General features: G+C 45.5%; 1 protein-coding gene across 2 annotated transcripts; it reads left to right on the top strand.

The window, feature by feature from the left end:
- The first annotated feature begins 204 nt into the window (after positions 1–204).
- Positions 205–20394, top strand: LOC119378826 (cytochrome P450 4c3). 2 transcript variants are annotated; one of them, XM_037647851.2, is made up of 9 exons: positions 205–286; positions 377–564; positions 4061–4130; positions 4194–4320; positions 4476–4628; positions 4773–4946; positions 13079–13145; positions 16174–16347; positions 20092–20384. In XM_037647851.2, exons 1-9 carry the CDS (start codon positions 249–251, stop codon positions 20265–20267), a joined length of 1167 nt encoding a protein of 388 aa, XP_037503779.2. In that variant the 5' UTR covers positions 205–248; the 3' UTR covers positions 20268–20384. The 2 variants fall into 2 exon arrangements, with proteins under 2 accessions (XP_037503779.2, XP_049271483.1); XM_049415526.1 differs by lacking the exon at positions 4773–4946 and having other exon boundaries at positions 20092–20394.
- Positions 20395–21619: the final 1225 nt, after the last annotated feature.

Below are 21619 nucleotides of genomic sequence, written 5' to 3' on the forward strand. Positions count from 1 at the left end.
ATTGACGACGAATAAAGACTTCAGTTCAACATCGCGCCGAGCGAGTGATAATCTACAGCGGTGTCGTTCTCTAGCGCTGAGTGTCTCTGGTTTTATTCCCCAAAGGTAAGACAGAACAGGCCCGACGCTTTCTAGTGATTGTAGAAGCTTGAATGCGGCGAGTTGTCCGTTCAACTACAAATCTATAATCTTTCTTCCAGACGATTCTGTCAAGTAATGTGAACCTTAATAAGTCGTTCATATATCGCATGATGAAACCATGGATGGGAAATGGTGTTCTGACAAGGTGAATAAATAGATCAGTGGTGAATAATTGGGAGTATTCATCACGAACATAGTGTCTTCTGTACACTTCCGCTTTCTTTTTTCACCGCAGTGACAAGGAAATTTGGAGAACACGTAGAAAAATACTTACTCCCGCATTTCACTTCAAGATATTGGACAACTACGTGCACATTATGAATCGACGAACGAAAGAAGTCCTTGACAAGCTGATGCAACTGGGGGGAAGGCCTTTCGACATACTTCCTATTCTGCGGCTTGCAGCTTTTGGCATGCTTTTCGGTGAGTAAAAAATGGTCAGCATAGCCACACTGACTCACCTCCCCCCTCCCCCCACCAAGCAGGAAGCCATATGCGTCCGTCTATGCACTGATTCAGGATTACTTAAGCTGCATCACAAGAAAAGTCTTTGGATTTCGGACACTACCAACCGCTTCTATATATTGTGTGCCTCTCAAAATAATCACACTCTCAACGAACCATGGGTACAGAAATCTACGTAGACAATAAAGTTGCCTCACTCACTAAAGTGAAAGCCAGAACACAACTTGCAATGTGACAGTTAATTTTGAGGTCTTCTAACGCTGCGGATGAACTGATGAGCACTCGTTGTTTACTTGCACCTTTCTAGTGGCGCGAGTAACGAGAGACACTCTTGTTTCTCTTCCAAGCGCTTCCGGCAGAGCATTTACTTCCGGTTTTCCGAATGTTCAGAAAAAGTCTTCTAAAAAATAAGGCTGGCTGTTAAAAGGGCCCTGCAACACTTTTCCAAGAAACCGTCGAATGGCTTTATTAAAGGAGTTTATTGCCTAACGAATCGACCACCACAAAAATTTTTAGAATCCGTCCAGTACGAGCGGAGTTGCAGAGATTTCTCGCACGCTGTAATTGCTTTCTCTCTTCTGTCGTTCCCACGAGCGCACTCGAAGCTAAGCAGTGAGGGATAGCAGAGGAAAGAAGAAACGTCACGCGCGCGTTATAACCTTGAGCCCCCCTTTTTTTTCTGAACGCGCGGCTTACTTTCAGTGCGATGGCGAGCGAGCGCGGGGGCACGTGGAGGCCTCCCGCGGCGGCCACGGCAACTATGCAGCTCGTGATGCTCAAATCAGCCAATGGACGTGAATTTAGGTATATGGCATCACTTGTAGAAAGAAGCTAGCTGACATTGAAGCTGGCTGACTTTGAGATTAATTTAAATTCCAGGCCACGTGCTGCGCTATAATGATTGGCTCGCGTGTTCTCAGGAGCCTCGACTACCGATTGGCAGCGTTTTCTGACCATGCTGCGAAATTGTTGCAGGGCCGCTTTAAGAGTTACTCTAGTATAACACGTTGTTGGCCTAATTGGTGCATTGCATTGAGAAAATGCATATCCAGCCAAAACAATCGATCACAGAAAACAGTGAAGATCTCACACCCCGGAGCACACGAACGCCGAGGTGTGAGAGCCAGTACACCTAGGTCAAGCACTGCGGTCGTTTCGATTTTTTTTTCTTGTTTCCTGTCTTCTTCATCGTTGCCTGTTATCGTTTGTTTTGGCTGGATGTACATTTCCTGAATAACTAAGAGTTAGATTTGATACATATGTCATCGGAGCATAAGTTTACTTATGCTCTGATAAGGACAATTAACAGTCTGAACAATTATTAAAAATTGATTGAATGAGTTCATTAAAAGAGCACATGGTTTTCTTATGAGCAGGTGGGATCGTTGCGGCCACTGGCGGAGCAGATCTCAACCACACGCATCTTTCTACTTGGCCTCTGAGATCCGCTTCGGCTGTGCGACGAAACACAATGCTAACCACACAAAGTTGAGGAATACACCATGGCACACGAGCGCCGAGGTGTGAGAGGCAGTACCAGACACCTAGGTCAAAGATTACGGTCGTCTAGGCTTTTTTGGTTTTCTTGTTTTCTTCCTTTTTTTTTAGGTTAAGCATCGAGTTATAATTATTTTCATTCTGTTTCTCTGTCTGTCCCCTGCTCGAATGACAGTGTGCCCCCGCTCTTGCAGGGAGAAGCGACATGGTGACAGGAATAATTAATGGAAATGAGAGTAGAATCGGTGCAAAAGACTTACAAAGTGCGGCACCAAGACAGTAGATACATTCCGCAGTGCGCGAGTTGATCCCACCGGATTCGCCCCATGGGGCGGCTCATGACACGTTGCGTCATGCGCCGCCACATTTGACTAGATAAGCTTGGGGCGACGTACTGAAGCAGTAATCATAGGGCTATACTAATCACCGCAAGCTGTGTGCGTCCAGATCCAGATACATATAGGCATGCGCAAATGCAGGAATATCTAGTTGGAGAAGAAAACAAACGTGTATATATATATATATATATATATATATATATATATATATATATATATATATATATATATATATATATATATATATATATATATATATATATATATATATATATATATATATATATAACGTGTAGTATATATAATACTTTCATTTTTCGACAATACACATTTTTTCTAAAAATCCTATGACGGCAATATTCCTGTTGTTTTCGCACACGAACTCTACGTCGAGGCGGAAATACTTCGCGGCAGCTGAAATGACACTGTTGCCACTAATTATCAAAAACTCGTTGATTAACTTGTTAAATACTGACGTGAAGACAGTTGTTTATAAAGTTTTAGTGAGATGACTTGCCTCTTTTGCCGAACACATACGGCCACGACGCGCCTTCATTTAAATTTCTTCACTTCCTTGACACGGGTAGTTCCGGTCTGACGTAAGAGAGTGGTCGCGTTTCGTGCGCCCCGGGCGCGATCAGTTTCGATATCGCCCTTAAATTCGATTAATAATATCTCTAATCACGCGCAGCTTTTGTGATTTCTAAAAAATGGGTGTGCCATTAATTGTCATGCACTAGAACTTTCTCATATAAACAATTGCCTTTAAGTCAAGAATTAAAAAAAAATATTTAACAAGTTTTTGTTAATTAGTCGCAACAGATTTACTTGTCTATGCTGTCCATATTGCTAATGGAATATATTTCATCTCTGATATTTTGACATCCGCGAGAGAGAGAGAGAGAGAGAGAACAACTTTATTAAAGGAAAACGAACCCCAGTCCGGGTCCACTAAAAGAAGCAGGACCTAGCCATCACACAGGCCTAGAAGTTTCAAGTGTTGGAGTAGTGCCTTCATGATGTCTGTGGAGGAGTCCGTAAGCCACTCCTTCAGGGTCGCAGGTCTTAGGTTAGTAGGTATGTGTCCGTGGCTCCCGCCCCTGGCTGCATGAACAATCCCACAGAACGTGGGCGTTATCCGGAAAGCCACCTCATGCCAGGCATGCGGGAGACCCTTCCTTGCCTTGTATGTTGTGCTGAATGTGGGGAGGGTAGTAAAGAGTGAGTTTAGGCCCGCCTCAACAGGGCTGCCTCGCGCCTCGTCATAGAATGAAGTGGATCGGGATATGCCCTGCGGCGGTTACGCAAATCGAAGCTTGAGACCATGCTCCGTCAAATTTATCGCACTATATTGGGTACCCCTCAATGCGCCAAATCTGATAGGGTTCGATATACTGCTATCCTTACTGACCTGCGACGAATTGGCTCAAATTCACCGGGAAGCGCAATTCGCGTACCTCGGGCTCCCCGCGCAAGGATTCACTCTGCTGCCTGAGTTGGGCTGCGATATACCTCCCCCAGTCGCACTTGAAGCAACCCATCCCCCACGGGCGACGCTTGACATCAGCGAAGCTTTGCTTTTTTTTCTTCTAATGCCTCTGATAACTCATGTCTGACAGAAACTGCAATGGGCGTCAACATTAACGAAGAAGAAGTCACAAACAAAAAGCTACTTCACACAACTGACGAGTAAGTGTTCACTCGTTGCTTAAAGGCATCTACAGGTGAATAACAATGCTGCCTATTGTATAGCCTGGCTGCCAGCATCATATCCCGAGTTCTCAAGGTGTTCCACTGGTCCGATACTGTGTATTATATGACTAAAGAAGGAAAGAGTTTCTTGAAGAAGGCGCGCTACATTCGACAGTACAATGAGAAGGTAGGTGCACTGAATTTTCTGACATGCCTATTTACGTAGCCCGTGAATGTGAATACCATTCGCATAAGTATAAGAATGCACATGGGTTGTGACCGCAATGGCACAACAAGAAACGAGATGTAAAAAGCACGCTTTACTTCCCCTTGTTCTTTTAGATTATTCAACAACGGAAAGCACAATATATTTCAGGAGAAGCCGGCTGTGCTTCAAGAAAAAGTTTCCTGGATATTCTGCTTCATATGCATATTGATGAAAAAACGCTAACGGAGCAGGAAGTCGCCGAAGAAGTTGCAACATTTTTCATTGGTGTAAGCCGTAATATTTTCTCTGAAACGATTAAGTTTTTGTTCAGTTGCGTTGCCCATGAAAAAAGCTTCCGAAGACAAAAGGTGCCGTGACAAATTCAAGTCAACGGGTGTGCAGTATCCTGTGTTCTTTCAATGCTCTTCCAGGGTTTTGACACAACGGCCACAGCGACATCATACACCCTGTATTTGCTGGGCCATCATCCCGAAGCACAAGACAAAGTTCACGCTGAAATTGACGCAGTTTTCGCGGACGACAAGCAGAGGAGCGTTACGGTTGAAGACATAAAAAAATTGAAATATCTAGACTGCGTTATAAAGGTAAGTAAGGTGTACCAGAGTATTCACTGTGACCTTTCTTTTCATACAGGGCGTTTCAAGAAATGTGTCCAAAATCTTCAAATATCAGGGAAAGGCGATAAGGGGCCACGCCTTCACAATTGCTTCTTCTGTAGCCGCAGGCATATCAAGGTAGCTAAAGACATAATTTGGGGCAGTAATTAAGAAAGTTATATTAATCAACTTTCTAATTAGTGGAGTTAGGCGGTTATGTCAAATGGGAGAATTCAAGTGCTTCACACGGAGAAACCGTTGCAGCTTTGAGATTTCGAAAAAAGCTGCCTCTACTAATAATTGCTGAGTAATGAAGTTCACCGAAGTTTAGCTGCGAAACCGAAACCAAAATGCGGAAGAGCGCCAGTGCCATATTCTTCTCAGACGTCCAGAATGAGTGAGCGTCCTACACGTCTGTAATCGTTGTCTTGAACAGTGACGTCATTCTGGTCGTCTGCTTGCTGCGCTCATCGGTGCTTCGGCTTCGGTTTCGCCGTTGAATTTGGTTGAATTTCATTACAATAATTACTAGAGGCCACTTTTTCTATATCTCAAAGCTGCGATGGGTTCTTCGCATGGAGAACTTCAATTCTCCCATTTGACATAACCGCCTAACTCCACTAATTAAAAAGTTAATTAATTTAGCTTTCCTAATTACTGTCCCAAATGATGTCTTTAACCATCTTAAGATGACTGCCACTACAGAAGAAGCATTTGTGAAGGCAGTGAGCAAATATCGCATTTTCCTGATTTTTGACGATTTTGGAGACATTTCTTGAAACGCCCTGTCTATATAGAGATGGTATTGCGTTTGATTGCTGTTCAGTTGAAATCAGACGCTACTCTTTATGCAAACAAACACGTTGAGGCTTCATTTCCAATGTCGTCGCGAATACAAGGAACACCAAACACTTAATGTGGCTGCTGGGGCACATCCAGTGGTCGAAGTGTCCGAAGGTCGATAACAACGTTCGCTCTGTTGCCCATAGATCCACGTATAGCGGCCCCTTCGTGTGGCAGCAGCAATTCTAGTAACAAAAGCAACTACAAGCGTTCTAGAGAACCTATTTTTGGCAACGAAACACGAGTTGTTATAAGTGTACGCCAGCAAAATATCTTACATTACAGCTTATCGAGCTTGCCTGCACCCCCTTACAGATTTCACAGTACGAGTGGCCTTGTCACATGCGCAGGAGAGTTCACAGGGCACATGCTAGTACTCTCTTCACACTGGAAATTGTGTAATCTGCTCAAAAAATGTTGCAACGAACCTTTACATTCACGAAATTTTTAGGGATGATAGTGCGTTAGGGTGAGGCGCAAATTTTCACCCCCTTACAGATTTCAAAATATATTTTGTTGACGTTGATAAATGAAGAGAGTAACGCTATCTGTTTTTTTTTTAGTTTTTATATGTGATGAAATCGGGAATATACTAAATTCGATTGTTCAGTACTACCATTTTCTGCCTTTGAACACTACTTTAGCAAGATATAATAAGATTCCTGATTTTTGTCACTATGTATTTTCTGGGAACCGACGTTAACAAACGCAATCAGGCTATCCGGCTACGAATCAATCATGTCTTCAATCTGCAATGAAAATAACAAGGCGCTGGTGTATATTGGTTGCGAGCTTGCCTACATCATTCAGCCTGTACCACCTCATGATCACAACCAATATGCTAGCCAGGTTGTGAAGAAGAAAAGTGCCCCCTTTGTATGCACGTACCTGTCCCCCTCAGCCCCATTCGATAGAAAAATACTGTATAACGTACTGGCACGAAACCCTGGCCCATTTATTGTTACAGGGGACTATAATGCCCACCACCCTATCTGGGGAAGCTCAAAATTTAACGCAACGGGAACACGACTGGCTTAATTCGTGTGCGATCATGAACTGTCCGTGATGAAATCCCTGCAGTTCTACAGGGCTCAACGTAGAACAGCTGCTCGGACTTGACGATTGCATCACGTCGCTTTGCCACACGTGTTAAGCGGTTTTTAGGCATTGAGACACATGGGAGTGGTCATAATCCCAGTTATCTTAAGATCAAAGGCTCGGCTAGGTGTCATCCACCAAACACAATCTGAACAGATGATTAGTCTACGTTAAAAATCGACATTGAAGACACTTATCACAACGGCTCGTCCTCTGGCCTAGAGCAAACGATTAATTAAGGAAGCAGCGCAGGCTGCGATGCGCACGCTGACATCCTCTTCAAAGCACTGGGAAACCGACGTGTAGTATGGAGTGACTCCTTAGGATTCGTCGACATGCTGAGCAAGGTTGGCAATGAACAAAAGCCATTTATACTATCAGGACAGCCAGGCGCTTGCAAAAGAATATCCAGCGTATAGCGTTGCTATTCCGCAACCTTAACGACGGGCGAAGTTTTGTGAGTCTCTAGACAAACAAAAATTCTATCTCAAATGTGGAGAACCGTACGTGCGACGCCAGAGCATATTTCCTGAAAAACGTTTTCCGTCCAAAGCCTGGCGCATTTCCAATGGAAGAATTCTGTAGGAAGAATGCGGCCCAATCAACTAGAACAGGAGCCCTTGCTGCTAATAACGCGGCACATTCCTTGAACTCACGAATGGACCTGCCTCTTACCCTACTGAGTGAGGAGCTGGATGCGGCTTTTGCGTTCTGTAATCAGTTTTCATCAACTGTACAAAACTGCATATTATACCACATGTTATGAAACCTCGGCGAGCTGGCATAAATCAATCTGCTGTATACATTCGACGAATTCCGGCGAGGTGGTCAAGTCCCTGAAGATTTGAAAGCAGGCCGTTTCGTTCCACTTCTAAAACCTGGAAAATCCCCCCTAGCGCTCGTGGCACACCGCCCAATAGTGCTGGCTTGTTCTGTAGGAAATCTGATGATGCAAAATATCATTGCTATACTAGAGCAGTTCTTGTAATGCTATAATGTCCAGATGCTGTGGTCGGTTCTCGATGCCTTCATTGCTCCATTGAATACGACATCGATCTGGTAACTTACGTTCAACACCAGAAAAATGAGGAGTCGGTTATCTGTCGCGCCATATTGAGATGTCAAACGAACTTATGACAACGTTTCTCATGAGACCATGCTTGACGTTCTTGAATCGGTCACCCTTAGTGGCCGAATGCACCGTTGAATCTGTTGCTAGCTACACATGAGGTCTTTGTGCAAAGTTACGGTGGGCCTATTTGTCAGATCTAGACACACCGTAGTGTTCCTTAAGTTGGCAAAACGTGTAGTACGTCAGTGCACGCTATCTTGCTACTACACAGGACGCTGTTTCTCGGGCAGCTGCGGTACACCTTACCGTTACTGACAAACACCTGTAAACGCAGCATACGCAAAATCAAAAATGCTCAGGGAGAGGCACTCAGGGTTGGTAGCGGATTGTCAAGCTACACGTCAACAGCGGCGACCATTTCAGCTGTCATTGATCATTCAGCCACGATTCACATCACCTTGGAGGTGCCCAGAGCACCATTCGATTCTTTGCTCGTGTCCGGTGCCTCCTTTTGTAAGAGATATCGGCTTACCGTGAGTTCTTCCCAACAGACTATGTGCCTGCTAAGGGACTCCTGACGCCTGCTGGATGTTCGGAGTCCGGATCGAACGAAACTTTTACCAGGGATGAGGAAAAGCTCTCGTCGCCAGCTTCAAAGCAGCTGTGTCTACTTATCTTTACATTTTCCTTCATTTTGTTTCTAGTAATTTGACATTTTACCTTCAATTTGACATTTTCAACCGTTTTCGAATATAAAAAGCCGGTAGAATAAGTTTTCCGAACGCTCGTCGTCAGGTGAAGTTCCTTTACCGCCTCGCGAGCCAGGCGCTTCTCGTACTTCTCGAACTCGTCGGCAAGTGCCGCTAGGCCCTCAGATAACTTTCATGCTGCCGCTGATGAGCATCGGATCATGCGTCAAGGCAAGGCGGCGCCACTGTTCTGCTCAGTACAAAGGAAGGCGTATCTGCACATATTAAGTTAGAAAATATTATAGTAAAAAAGTGCACTACAATTCAACACTAATATAGAGACAATAGGGGATATTCAAAATGTACAGCGTCATCTGTCCACAATCCCATAAGCGTCATACTTAAGATGCGTGGGTGCAGCTTAGCCATGACGTCACTCGGAGGATATAGCGCAGTGTCGCCGCGTCGGCGACAGAATTCCCGGAGTGTGCTCGCCGAACGCGTCACCGAACATGGGGCGGCCGAAGAAGTACACTACCCCCGAGGAAGAAGCCGCTTGTCGGGAAGCCCGTCGCACTGCCGCTCGCGAGCGAATGCAACGGCTGCGATCCGACACTGACTACCGTACCGAAGTTGCCGGGTCCAAACGGCGGCGATGAGAGAAGGATACCGAGTACAGAGAGCGCAAAAACAAGCACAGTCGGTCGACCGACTGCAGGCGGCGTGGAAGCGATCCCGGCTACCGAATCATGCGAAATTTTCAGTGCCCAGCCCGCCAGTCCATGGGTGGCACGAACGGCCGTTCCCAGCAGGAATTCCTGGACATCGAGTTTGGGCCCGGCTGACGATGGCAGGGAGAGAAAGAAAAAGATAGAAAAAAAGGAAGAGAGAGAGAAATAGATGAAAAGGAAGAGCCAGGGAGGTTAACCTGGTGCGAGTGACCGGTTTGCTACCCTGCACAGGGGTGGGGATATAGGGGTCGGAAAGAGGACAGAGAGAGAGTGAGAAAACAAAACAAACAATGCCCACATGCACACACATGCAGGACGTCCTATCAGAGTCGTTCTGATAGACCGGTTGAACGCAGAAAGCGCATTAGCGCCTGCACAGCCTTCTTCTGTGACGTTAAGTCCTGTCGGTGGCGCAGGATTCTTTCTTCCGAAAGAGTTCGTTCGTCCAATTTGTCAAGCACGTTGCAAAGCGACTGAAAGATACAGGAAGAACGCATAGCATAGCCATGTATAGTACAGTATAGCAAGAGGGTGGGACAGGGAAGTCAGGGTGAGGACGAGGGCGAGGGTGAGGAGGGATAGGCCACCAGATCCGATGTTTTGTCTTTCAGGACCATATTAAGTGATGATTAACGTAGGGAAAACACATGGGCGTATAAATGTACTTCCCTGAAATGTGTAAATAATTCGGGAAATCGCATTCAAAGTGAAGGAAAATATAACGTGCAGCAGGTGATGTAACCCGCATCCTCCGTGCTACTAGTGCAGTGCTTTACCAATTGGGCTTCCGTGGCAGTGATATCATGAAACTCCCGGCCAAGTCTAGCAGCCACGGGTACCGTTATAGATACAGCACAGTTGTATGAAAAGGTTACAAAAGGTAGGTTGATATACCAATCTCGGTGGTCCTCAAAGACGTACATTGCAGGCATATAAGTCAGGCGTTTGGTGAGGACGTTCGTTTGTGGGCGGTACACTGTAGTGAACTTGTGGTGGGTCGAGCAGGATCGCAGGAGGTCGTCGACTACTTTAGATAGGAAACAGCGGCCGCGGTTTTTGATCAACTGACGAGGAGCACCAATATAATAATATCTGGAGTTTTACGTGCCAAAACCACGATATGATTACGAGGCCGGTCTAGTGGAGAGCCCCGAAAATGTTGACCCTTTCGTGTTCCTTAACATGCACTGACATCGCACAGGACACGGGTCTCAAGCATATCGCCTCCATCAAATTGCGACCGCCGCCGCCGGAATACAAATCGCAGCCTTCGGGTCAGCCACCGAGCACCGTAACGACTGTACCACCGAGGCGGACACAACAGCATGTTATAGTTGTCCCTGAGTTTTTTGTAGCTGCTGTCAACGAGCGTCATACAAGTGAATGTAGCTTTACTTCTATGCATTTCAAGAATTTTCTAGTGGTAGTAATAGTTGTGATTCTGTTTTTTTTTCTCTCTCTCTCTTTAGTGTAGTACTTCCTCTGGTCCCATAGTGAGTAAAACACATATTCGTCGCCGCAGTCATACTTCAGAACGCATAGTGCTTTCGCAAATGGCGAACTGCGAGTGCTCATCGAAGACGCTGTAGTGATTTGGTGGAGTTAGTTTTAAAAAATCATTTTTAATTGCAAAACAAAGATGTGGAAATGCTCATGTAAAACGTACGTTACTTTACACGGTCAGCTGATCACCCGATCAAGCATTGGTAATTTTTTTGTTCATTTCTTTCTCTAATTCAAAGCTGACATGGGGGTTCAGGGAAACAGCGTCGGGGATTATTTTAGGCCACTCACGTGTAACGGCCTTGAGGTGGGGCACTGATCGGCACGTATTTGCCATATTTTTTTTCTTTCCTCTCGCTGCCTGCCTTTCGAGGGTTGAGAAACCAGAGAGAAAGACTTGCGTGCGTGCGACGCGGCACTTCTCGAAGGAAGCAACAGTTTATCTCGCCGTGTAAGGACAGAGTTCTCGGCCGCCACTAACGGTGAGGCCACACGCGAATGTGACGCTCCAGGCGGCCTTACGCGCCACTGAAGTGTGACTTGCCTACCGCGCCTGCAGCGCATGCAAATGGCACGGACCTCCGGTAAGACAAAGGAGGAGAAGAAGAATAAAACAAAGACAGCTGAGGACGTTGCAGGTAGGCGTCGTTGAAAAACGTATTGGCGACAGGAGAGACGTGTCAAAGGTACCGAAGGAAAAACCGCACTCGGAGAAAGGACGCAGTAAGAGATTTTGGTGAAAGGCTTAAATTCAACCGGGCAGCTAGGGTCTAAGGCTCGAAACCTTAAAAGGACTGACAACTGGACAGAGCGTGTTGATTAGATCCTGGTGGAAATGAAAAGAACGTGAAATATAGTGACAGATTCGAGCATCCTTTTCGAGGTCTGAGTAGGATTTATATTTTTAAATCGCACTTAAAGTCACAAAAAAACGGTATGTCATGCAGCCTAGCGTAAGAGCCTTGAAGCTGGATTATGGAGTCGTTCACTTTGCTGTGCGTAGTCTGCCGCTTTCATGCGCACCCTAAATAGTGCTAGAAATTACAGATTGCATATTATTATCCATCCCCGCTCTATTCTGTGCTGCTTACGAGGTAAGAGGAGTTGCACGGTGAGGAGCGGCGCTGCCTTCGCGGCAACTATATATATCAGCATAACGAGCGGCAGCGCATGCGCGCGTCGTGCACGCATGCGCAGCGAACCGTCGTGCACAAACACGAACCGCTCTCACGCACACCTCCCACTGTTTGCAGCATGTGTTGTGTGTGTACGACTTCATAGTTGGCGCAGGTCGATAAATTCTGAGGATAAATCTTTCATGGCGTTTTCCGCGTTACCATTTCGTGATTAGACACTCTGACCGGTAAGCTTTCCGTTGCGCTAAAGAAAACAGGTGCCATAAAATTGGTTATGTAATAATTATTGGGGTTTAACGTCCCAAAACCATGATTTCATTATGAGAGACGCCGTACTGGAGGTCTCCGGAAATTTTGACCATCTGGTGTTTTTTTAACGTGCACCTTAATCTAAATACACGTGCCTCAAGCATTTTCGCCTCCATCGAAAATGCGGCCGCCGCGGCCGGGATTCGATCCCGCGACCTGGGAGTCAGCAGTCGAGCACCATAACCACTAGATCGCCATGGCGGGTGTAAAAAAAAAAGGTGGGGGGGGGGGGGGGGGATTGGTTGTCGGTGCCTTTTAGCTTCTACGGACGTGCGCTTTAGCGAAGCAGAGTCGACCGCTTTCGTCCGAGACTTGCCTACAGCGCGGAAATCGCGACAGCACGCACTTTAGGATGAGGTGGCTGCTATGATGAATCAGTCTGACACGGTAAAAAGGCAACCAACTGCTTGTGGGCTTTGCGTGCAATCTGCTCTTAAAGCTAAGAGAAAGAGCGTTAGTGCGTTTAGGAAACCTAAAGAAATGCGTTAGGTGACGTAACAAGGTTGATTTACGGTTCCAGCTTGCCTAAGAGATGTCGGAGCGTGCAATAGGTAACCAAGTTAAAGCGATTTCAACCTGCAAATTGTAATCTACTGACTCCTCTACACCTCTTTGTTTCCTTTCATGTTTTTTCGCTCAAGTGACCAAATGGAATGGCAGCAGAATACAGCTATATAATTGGTTTTACGTTTAACTGGCTTACCTGGTAACTGCTTTTTTCTACAATTCGTTATTCCAGGAGTCCCTTCGTCTCTACCCGCCAGTTCCTCTTGTCGCTCGGAATATAGATGAAGACGTGCACATCGGTGAGTAATAAGGCCTGATGCTGTGTACACTGCATTTAGCATATTTCCCTCTGTGCGTCCATATATACGCGTACGTGCGTGCCTGTGTGGATGTCTGGCTGCGCGCGCACGTGTCGGTGTGCTACTCCTGATTCATTAAATTTACGAAGCAAAAATAAGCTCTTGGCTATGCGTAACCCCGGGGATATTTTAAACTTGATAACTAGTTTAGGTGTAGTATACAACTATTGCACACGAAATGCAGTACTATGTGCGACCATTATATTAAGGCGAAAGCTTTATATGTCTCATCGGTCGAGAAGTCCGACGTCCGGCGGTATCGTGAATACGAATGGTACAAAAGTCTCGTGACGTTAGACACAAATGCAATGGCGCAAATGATTAGGAGTACAAATTAAAACGAATTGAAAATAGATTCATAGTGAATCAACGTACATTAATGTGAATCAAGAGTGAATCAATGCTAATTAAAGTGATTCTAGAGTGAATCAACGTATACTAAAGTGAACCGAGAACACATAAATGTACATTAAAGTGTATCAAGAGAGGCTCAAATGAATTAAGTGAGAATCAAGAATAAGTTAATTGACATAAGTGTGAATCAAAAGAGAGTCGAGTACCTTACGTGTGTATCAAGAGGGAATCGAGCCACTATAGTGTGAATCAGGAACGAATAAAGTGGCTTTAGTGTGAATCAACGCACAGTAAAGTGAATTAAGAGACATCAAAGTGAGTTGGGTGAAAGAAGAGTGGTTCAAGTGAATTAAGAGCATCTATCGGACCATAAGCCTTCGCCTGTGGCCCTAGCCTCGGCTAAAGAGACCCTGTGACTTCACAGTGACTTCCCAAATCGCAACGAAGCCGTCGTTCTTTCAATGTAACTACGAATATTCATGACACTCGGTGGTGGTGATTGCGAAGAAATAGTTCCTTTTCACAAATGTAAAACTTGCTTTCCTGAAATGCCGTTTGCCCAATTAATGGCGGCGTCCGAAGCCAACAGATCGAACAATCTCCCTCATTGTAATACCGTCTTTTAAGGCTTTTAGAGATATCTTGAATGAATGAATGAATGAATGAATGAATTCACGGAAAGCACATGTGGTGTTGTTCGCAGTTTTTTATTTAAGTGTGGTAATTATGAGAAAGAGGGAAACGGAATTAAAGTGGACGAAAGACAATTGGCCACCGGTGGGGACCGAACCTACAAACGACACATTGGCGCGTGCGATGCTATTCCAACTGAGCTAAGGCGACAGTCGTCCCCCCCCCCCCGTCTAGTTTCTGTGTTATTTCTGTATCTGTAACATTAGGAGTTTCAGCCAGCGCTCTCGTCGCCAAGGCGACGAAAGCGGAACATTCTTTTTGGCATATGGCGTCACGTAGCACGCCATTTCTTGCGAGTTGGAAGCTGACAAAAAAGAAGACCTCGGCCCGGGATCGGCCCAAGCTTACCTTCGGCGAGAAGTCTGCTTTACTTCCCCTGCGACACCCAAACTTTTTAAGTACGAAGCATTTTCTTGGCGAAACAAAGATACTTTGAGGGTATCTATCTATCTATCCGCCTACGACTTTGTGCTCTCATGGCCGTTGCTTCGTTGGTGACAGAATGACAACGTTTTCCGGGACGGACTCACGAAATAATGCTGCGCATTCAAACATGCACTTTTCACTATGATACAGAAACCTGTAGGATGTTACACCAATAGTATAACCAACAATAATAATAATTCTTGGGGTTTTACGTCCCAAAACCACGACATGATTATGAGGGACGCTGTAAGGGAAGGTTCCCGAAATTTTGACCACCTGGGGTTCTTTAACGTGCACTTAAATGTAAGTACACGGGCCTCATGCATTTCGGCCTGCATCGAAAATGCGGCCGCCGCGGCCGGGATTCGATCCCGCGATCTTTGGGTCAGTAGTCGAGCATCATAACCACTAGACCACCGTGGCTGGTATATATATGTAACCAACAATGACCACTCACCGAAACTTCAACGCAGTTTGAGCGGTCTCTTCTCTTCACAGAGTCAGAAAAACAGTTTCATGTTGGCTTCGATGTAGCTCGACGGGGACAATGTCACGTGTGCTGTATACAATGCTGCGTATAACAGCGATCATGAACTTCATGCTTCATTTAGTGTGTATGACCTTTTTTTCTTTCACAAATAGGATCCGACCGTCGGGAAGAAGCTAAAAAATGGATCGGTTGCGCTGAAAAGACATATACAAAAACTCTAGAAAGGAGAAAGCGGCCGCATTTTATAAGAGCGGCACTTTTTTGGCCTGGATTTTCAACTCCAGGCCCCGGTGTCAATTCTTACACTTCTGCTTGCAGGTTGGCGTTAAGCATCAACCTGGAATCACGAGCATGTGACTTCTGAATTGTTGGAGCTACATCATAACGATGCAGGGGCGTAGCCAGAACTTTTTTTCGGGGGGGGGGGGGGGTTCAACCATACTTTATGTATGTTCGTGCGTGTGTTTGTATGTGTGCGTGCCTATATACGCAAGCAAAACTGAAAAATTTCGGAGGGGGGTTTCAACCCCCCCAACCCCCCCCCCCCCTTGGCTACGCCCCTGTAACGATGCTATGCTCAGACATTTGCTAAACGTATCGCCAAGGCTTGCAGGGTATATTTTATTGATAATCTCATCAAATCCAAAGCAACGCATCCCACTAAACTGAAGATTTTCAACTTGCTCTTACAGTCTGATCAACTGACCCGGAAACGTAATTTGTCATTACAGCATGCTGTCAGGGTTGAGTCGTAACATATAGCTTTTGGTGTCCAAACAGGTGACGACTCACCTTTCTGAAGTCAGAGCCAACGGTTCAACAGGGTGACTACTTATCGTCAGGGCTTCCGAACGCACAGGCTCCTTGTTGAAACATTCGCTCTGGGCTAAGAGTTTCCTTGTTGGCCCACTGTTGGCCAATTCCTGTCTACATCGTTCTGTGAACCTTGTCGTGTTTGAAGTATAGCTTGACACGTGCGTTTTTGGCCACCCCTCTTTATTGCAGGAAAGTACACAATTCCGAAAGGAACTGTCGCAGTCTGTGCCATTTACTTTTTGCATCGGCACCCCAAAGTCTACAAGGAACCGAACAGATTCTTGCCAGAGAGGTTCATGGGCAACGGGAATGTCAGCCCTTTCGCTTTTGTCCCCTTCTCCGCTGGATCCCGGAACTGCATCGGTACGCCAAGTTTTTCTCGGCGCATACTAATACTTCAAAACACTGAGGGAGACCAACAGTTGCTAATTCTAGAGCCGAACTGGAGTGTTTTGTTATGCGGAACTTCATTTAGAGAAACTGTATTCTATTTCTCATTCTAAAAATTAAAATGAAAGAATGGCGTTTTACGTGCCAAAACCTCTGTATATAATTATGAGGCGCGCCGTAGAAGGAGACTGTGGATTTATTTTGACCACCTGAAATTCTTTAACGTGCACATAAAGCGTGCTAAATCGAGATATATGAGCAGGCTCTCCAGTATGAGCAGCCACGATAGCCATTGATAGATAGGGCAGATGTGCTGTGGGATATGTAGCCCATTAAGAGCGTCTGATACACTTGAAAGACTGCGCTCAGGTGGACCCGACCGCCATCGACCCTTGCCATATCGAAGACACATAAAGCGTGTCAGTCCTTACTGCAGTGACATGTTTTCTCCGAGAAAACTGTAGTTGATAACGATAGAGCCAGAAGCAATAATGCCATAAGCAAGCCACAAGCAATAACCATAAGCAATAATGAAACACCGCAACATTAATTTTCGCGTCAATCCAGATGCCGCTGTTGCCGTGCCCAACGTTGCCCGCGTTTACTGCGCGGTGGCGTGCACTGGCGGCGTGCACCATTCGGGCATCCGGCAATATCACATGCATGCGGCATTTTGTCGAACTTTCTGTCAGAGCGACTCTCATGAGCGCGCAAAACACACGCGGCCGTACGCGATACCGAAACTACCACTGACACGCGACCGCGTGAGCGAAGCAGGGCGCCGGGCGGAGCCCAGTTGGGCGAAAACGGAACCTTTGAACCATGCGCGCCGTTCCCCATGGCAACGCCAAAGAGGTTCTTTTTTCCATGAATCAAACAGAAACGAACAAGCAGCATTTTATTACGTCTCCTGATGCGCGGAAGGTTCCCTTTTTATTGCAGCTAGTTTGATTACGAGTGATTAATTGTAGTCGTACTCTCTCACGTCATCGGCATCACTTCCAAAATGTCCCGCTAGTGGCGCTCATCGCGTGATACATTTAGCTTATTTTCACGGTAAGTAGGGCACTGCTGTTGATAATATTGCTGTTTTAGACGTTGTCATACATTGAGCTTTCACTCTGACATAGTTATTTGCCTATAGTGTCCCTTTAAACGGCTCATGAGAAAGGTCCCTCGGAGGCAAAGCCAGGGCATGGTACAAATAGTCACATGACCACCTGTGCACATCGCGGCACTGGGAGCGTGAGCAGCGCGTTCGCTTCGCCTTTGCAGCGTTCGCATGACTGAAAACAATTTAAGCGTGATACAAAGTACACGGTAAAATAGACACACCGGATGACTTTCACCTTCGACTCGTCTTAGGCGAATGCATAAGGTACCTTGTGAGTATTCTTTTCTTTTTTCCTTCATCCCACTATGACTTCGCCTTTCTGAGAAACACGCATAAGTTTCCCTTGCAGCTTGGTGCTAGAGTCGTGTGGATGATATTTCCCGTCTTAAAAAAACGGAAATAAAAAGAACGAGCTAGATTGATCGTGATCATCAGAACATACATTAAACTGTGCTATACATATGAACATAACGACATGACGCGGGTGTGCGATCTGACACATCGAAATCGGCCCTACAGAAAATACTCCACGAGCATTCTCTTTGGCACGTGATTGGCCCTACCACAATGTTCAGTGTTCCTACGCTCAAAGGAGCTGTGCCTACTAGGATGCGCCAGCAACTGATTTCGGGCAGCGTTATCCTGCCTACACACAGTTGCTTAACTGTCGTGGATGTCTTATTCAAGTTAGAGTTACTGTGTATGCTACCTTTAGGTAGCAGAGTTGCGCATCTGTCTTCCAAACGCCGCTAGCAACCATGCATTGCGGAGAAGCTGACGCTCGGGCCAGTTTTTGTATTTTTCGACGCCGGCGTGCAGGGAACTAAATTAACACTAGTAATCGATAGTCAATGTTTATCGCCAGTCTTCGACACGCCAGACATTTAATCGGCGACACGGTAGGCATGTCGCCTGCAAAACGGAGTACGACTTCACCGCATAGCTGTGGTTGCTAGCCAGACCTATGCGCAACTCTGCTGCCTAAAGGTAGCATATAAAGTAACTCTAATTCAAGTCACGGTACAACGCCATCCTGCGCAAGAAACGCGCACTCTCCCGCCCTTTCCAGGCGTGTGTTGCTAGCTAAGCCTAAAGGTGCATATGCCAGGGTTTCTATTTGTAATAACGGCAATACCAGAAGAAAACGGTACTTTGAGCTGAATCTATTGGCATCTTCATGAAATCGCACCGGTGCGCACCGGGGCGCCCCGGTGCACCGTTTCATCCAATCATCGTAGCGCCTTGGTGCCCCGGTGCGCACCGGAGCGATTTGTCGAAGATGGCATATGATTTTTGCTTCACTGATGACAGAGTCGATTAGATTGGCTAAGAACACAGGAGGGTGCCTGGACGTCACCTAACCGAGTCGTGCGCCATGAACTCGCGCCTAGTGTAACTTCGCAAATTTTAATGCGGTAATAGCTGCAGTCAATGTTCAGAGCAATAATAATAAAGATTTTAAGTTTGAGGCTACGTCTTGTCTGCAGCTTTATGAAAGACAGCTCAAAATGCGCGCCTTCCTGCCAGCAAAACAGGTTCGTTGTGGTTCCCTTCAATTTCAACCTCACAAACTGTTGTGGCTCTGCCTCTGAACAAGGGAGAAAACAGAGAAAATCCTTGGTACTGTCAAAGCTATGAACGTTTCCTTCGTGTTCGTTTACTGATGTAGGAAAAGTGTACTGAGCAACTATACTACATCATTTAGAATCTACATTTGAGTACCTAAATTTAACGTGAAGGTGTGGCGAAGTTTGAAGTTTATTTATTTCCCTTTGGCTACATGAAAAGACCGAGGAAGAAAGCTTCATAAGCAGCTTGACAAGCCCATCGGCCTTTTGTTCATGTCTACTTAGCATGGATCCAATACCAAGCATCATCTTCTAGATACGAGCCCATTAATGTGTGCTACAAAATATCTGAACACGTGGCACTTAGGTTTAAGAGCTTCCGAACATTGTTCTTCAATAATCCGGGAGGGGTTTTACCTGGATGGATATTACCTAACAATAAGACATCCACAGTTATCCTGCCTACACACGTAGTAGATGTACTCCAAGCACTCGGGTAGAAGACAGTCATGGAGCTAGTCCGACATATTGCAACGAATACACGTTAATGTAATTAAGTTCTCTTCCTTCTCGTACTTGGTGAGTGCACGGCACGACTGATGTCTGCCAACGTTGCCAACATAATCTAGAGTACGTTGTTAGTGGCGGATAATAAGAAAGAGAAGTGTGTATATATATATATATATATATATATATATATATATATATATATATATATATATATATATATATATATATATATATAGTGAATTGGTTTTTATAGTTCACCAGTAGGGGCAAATTGTAGCCTACTTACATGTAAAAATAAAAAGTAACAATAAGAACAAGCCTTATCATGCGAACGCTGCTCGGCTATTGTGGTCGCCATATATGCGACTTGTCCCCTGAAGAGCAAGGCTGAAGGATAGAATATAACTGCCATTTTCTAACGCCTACATGTCTTTAGGCCACGCTGTTCTGCCGCTGTAATGGCAGGAACGCATTCAGTTCTCAATCATTTGATTGAAATATTCCTTTCGTCTCTTTATTCCTTAGGCCAAAGGTTTGCCCAGCTGGAGGAGAAAATTATGTTGACTCACATCCTCAGAAACTTCAGAGTCGAGTCCCTGGTGCCCATGGAGGAGCTTCAGCTGCAACTAGAAATAGTGCTGAGGCCTTTGCAGGGAATACAACTGAGACTGACTCCTCGCCAACGCAGTTCTCATGACTAAATTTTCGCCGACCTGATTTGCAAGATTAGTTCTTAGACGAAGGGCATTTCCACCTATTTTGTTACAAACAGCTCCGGGCAAATTTCGCAGCCTGAGCCATAATGCCAAATAAATGTCTCCAACGGTCGTTAGTTTGTCATGCAATTCATACAAGCTGTTTCTACCGGCGGATCTGGTATTGTAGCGTCTATGAGAGCTAAAAATGTGATGGTCTAACAAGCAAAACAGGGATGATGATTTGGTAGCAGTGGCTATATAATATGACGTCACAATCGTCATCCTTATCAGTCTATTTTATGTCCGCTGCAGGGTTAAGGCGTTTCCTAATGACCTCCAATTTACTTTGTCGTGCGCGAGCTGATACTGGCGGTGAAAAAAAAATCAGGGAGGAAATTGATGGGACAGCCGTCGTTAGTGGTGGAGATAAATGTACAAAAATATATAAAACAATTGAAAGAAAAAACAGGGGCTGCTACAAAGTAAGGAAAAAATAGCCAGGATGCTAGACTCTAGAGGATGAGGCAATGCTTTATTGTAACGAACAGGTTAGGTGACTGCTTAATGACATGCCGATAAAGATATTCATCATCATTATCATCATCATCAGGGATAGCTTACATATACGAGTACGTAAATGCTGAAGAATTTGGGTGAACGGATAGCCGTCACCGTTAACCCAATTGTTCAGTCAATTTCCTAGCGTCCCAGCTGTGCCGAAATAGAACAGCGGGAATTGCTACAACAGCAATAATGTGCACGCCAACAGGGAACGGATCCCACCAGGGAGTCTCTGTAAGCCTACAAGTGACGCGCACTCTCAGGGTTATATCTGGTATAGTTAAAAAGCTCCACGCAGAACCGACATTGAGAGTTGTCTAAGTGAAGCGCAGAGTCTTGTTGTGGCCCTCCCTGGAGCATTGTTGTCGGGTGGCATCAGCACGGCGTCCTCATCTTTGTATAGTGTTCGTCAACGTCTAGAAGGCCCCGCAGAAGGCGCAGCCGCGACCAACGAAACGCGTGTTATGCAGTAAATTTTCGCAAAGTTGGAATTTTCCTGATGTGTACAAACTTCCATGTCTGCTTTACATCTTGACCTAGAGAGGGTTTTTATTCCACCATCACGAAATACCTCAACGAAGCCTACGCAGGAACTGTTTTCCTTTTAAGTTTGCTTTGTACCGCCGCCACAATACATTCATATGATTCAGATGTATTCACATTCTACAAGCGTGGGTGCCTAGCCCCGTGCGTAAGACACTCGGCTTCTGAGAGTGGGAGTTTGAAACCCAACCCTGCGAAGAAAATTTTCGTTTTGTTATACGTTTACTTCTCTATAGCAATTCGTCTAACAT

The sequence above is a fragment of the Rhipicephalus sanguineus genome, chromosome 1, assembly GCF_013339695.2.
Source record: "Rhipicephalus sanguineus isolate Rsan-2018 chromosome 1, BIME_Rsan_1.4, whole genome shotgun sequence".
NCBI classification, from domain to species: Eukaryota; Metazoa; Arthropoda; class Arachnida; order Ixodida; family Ixodidae; genus Rhipicephalus; species Rhipicephalus sanguineus.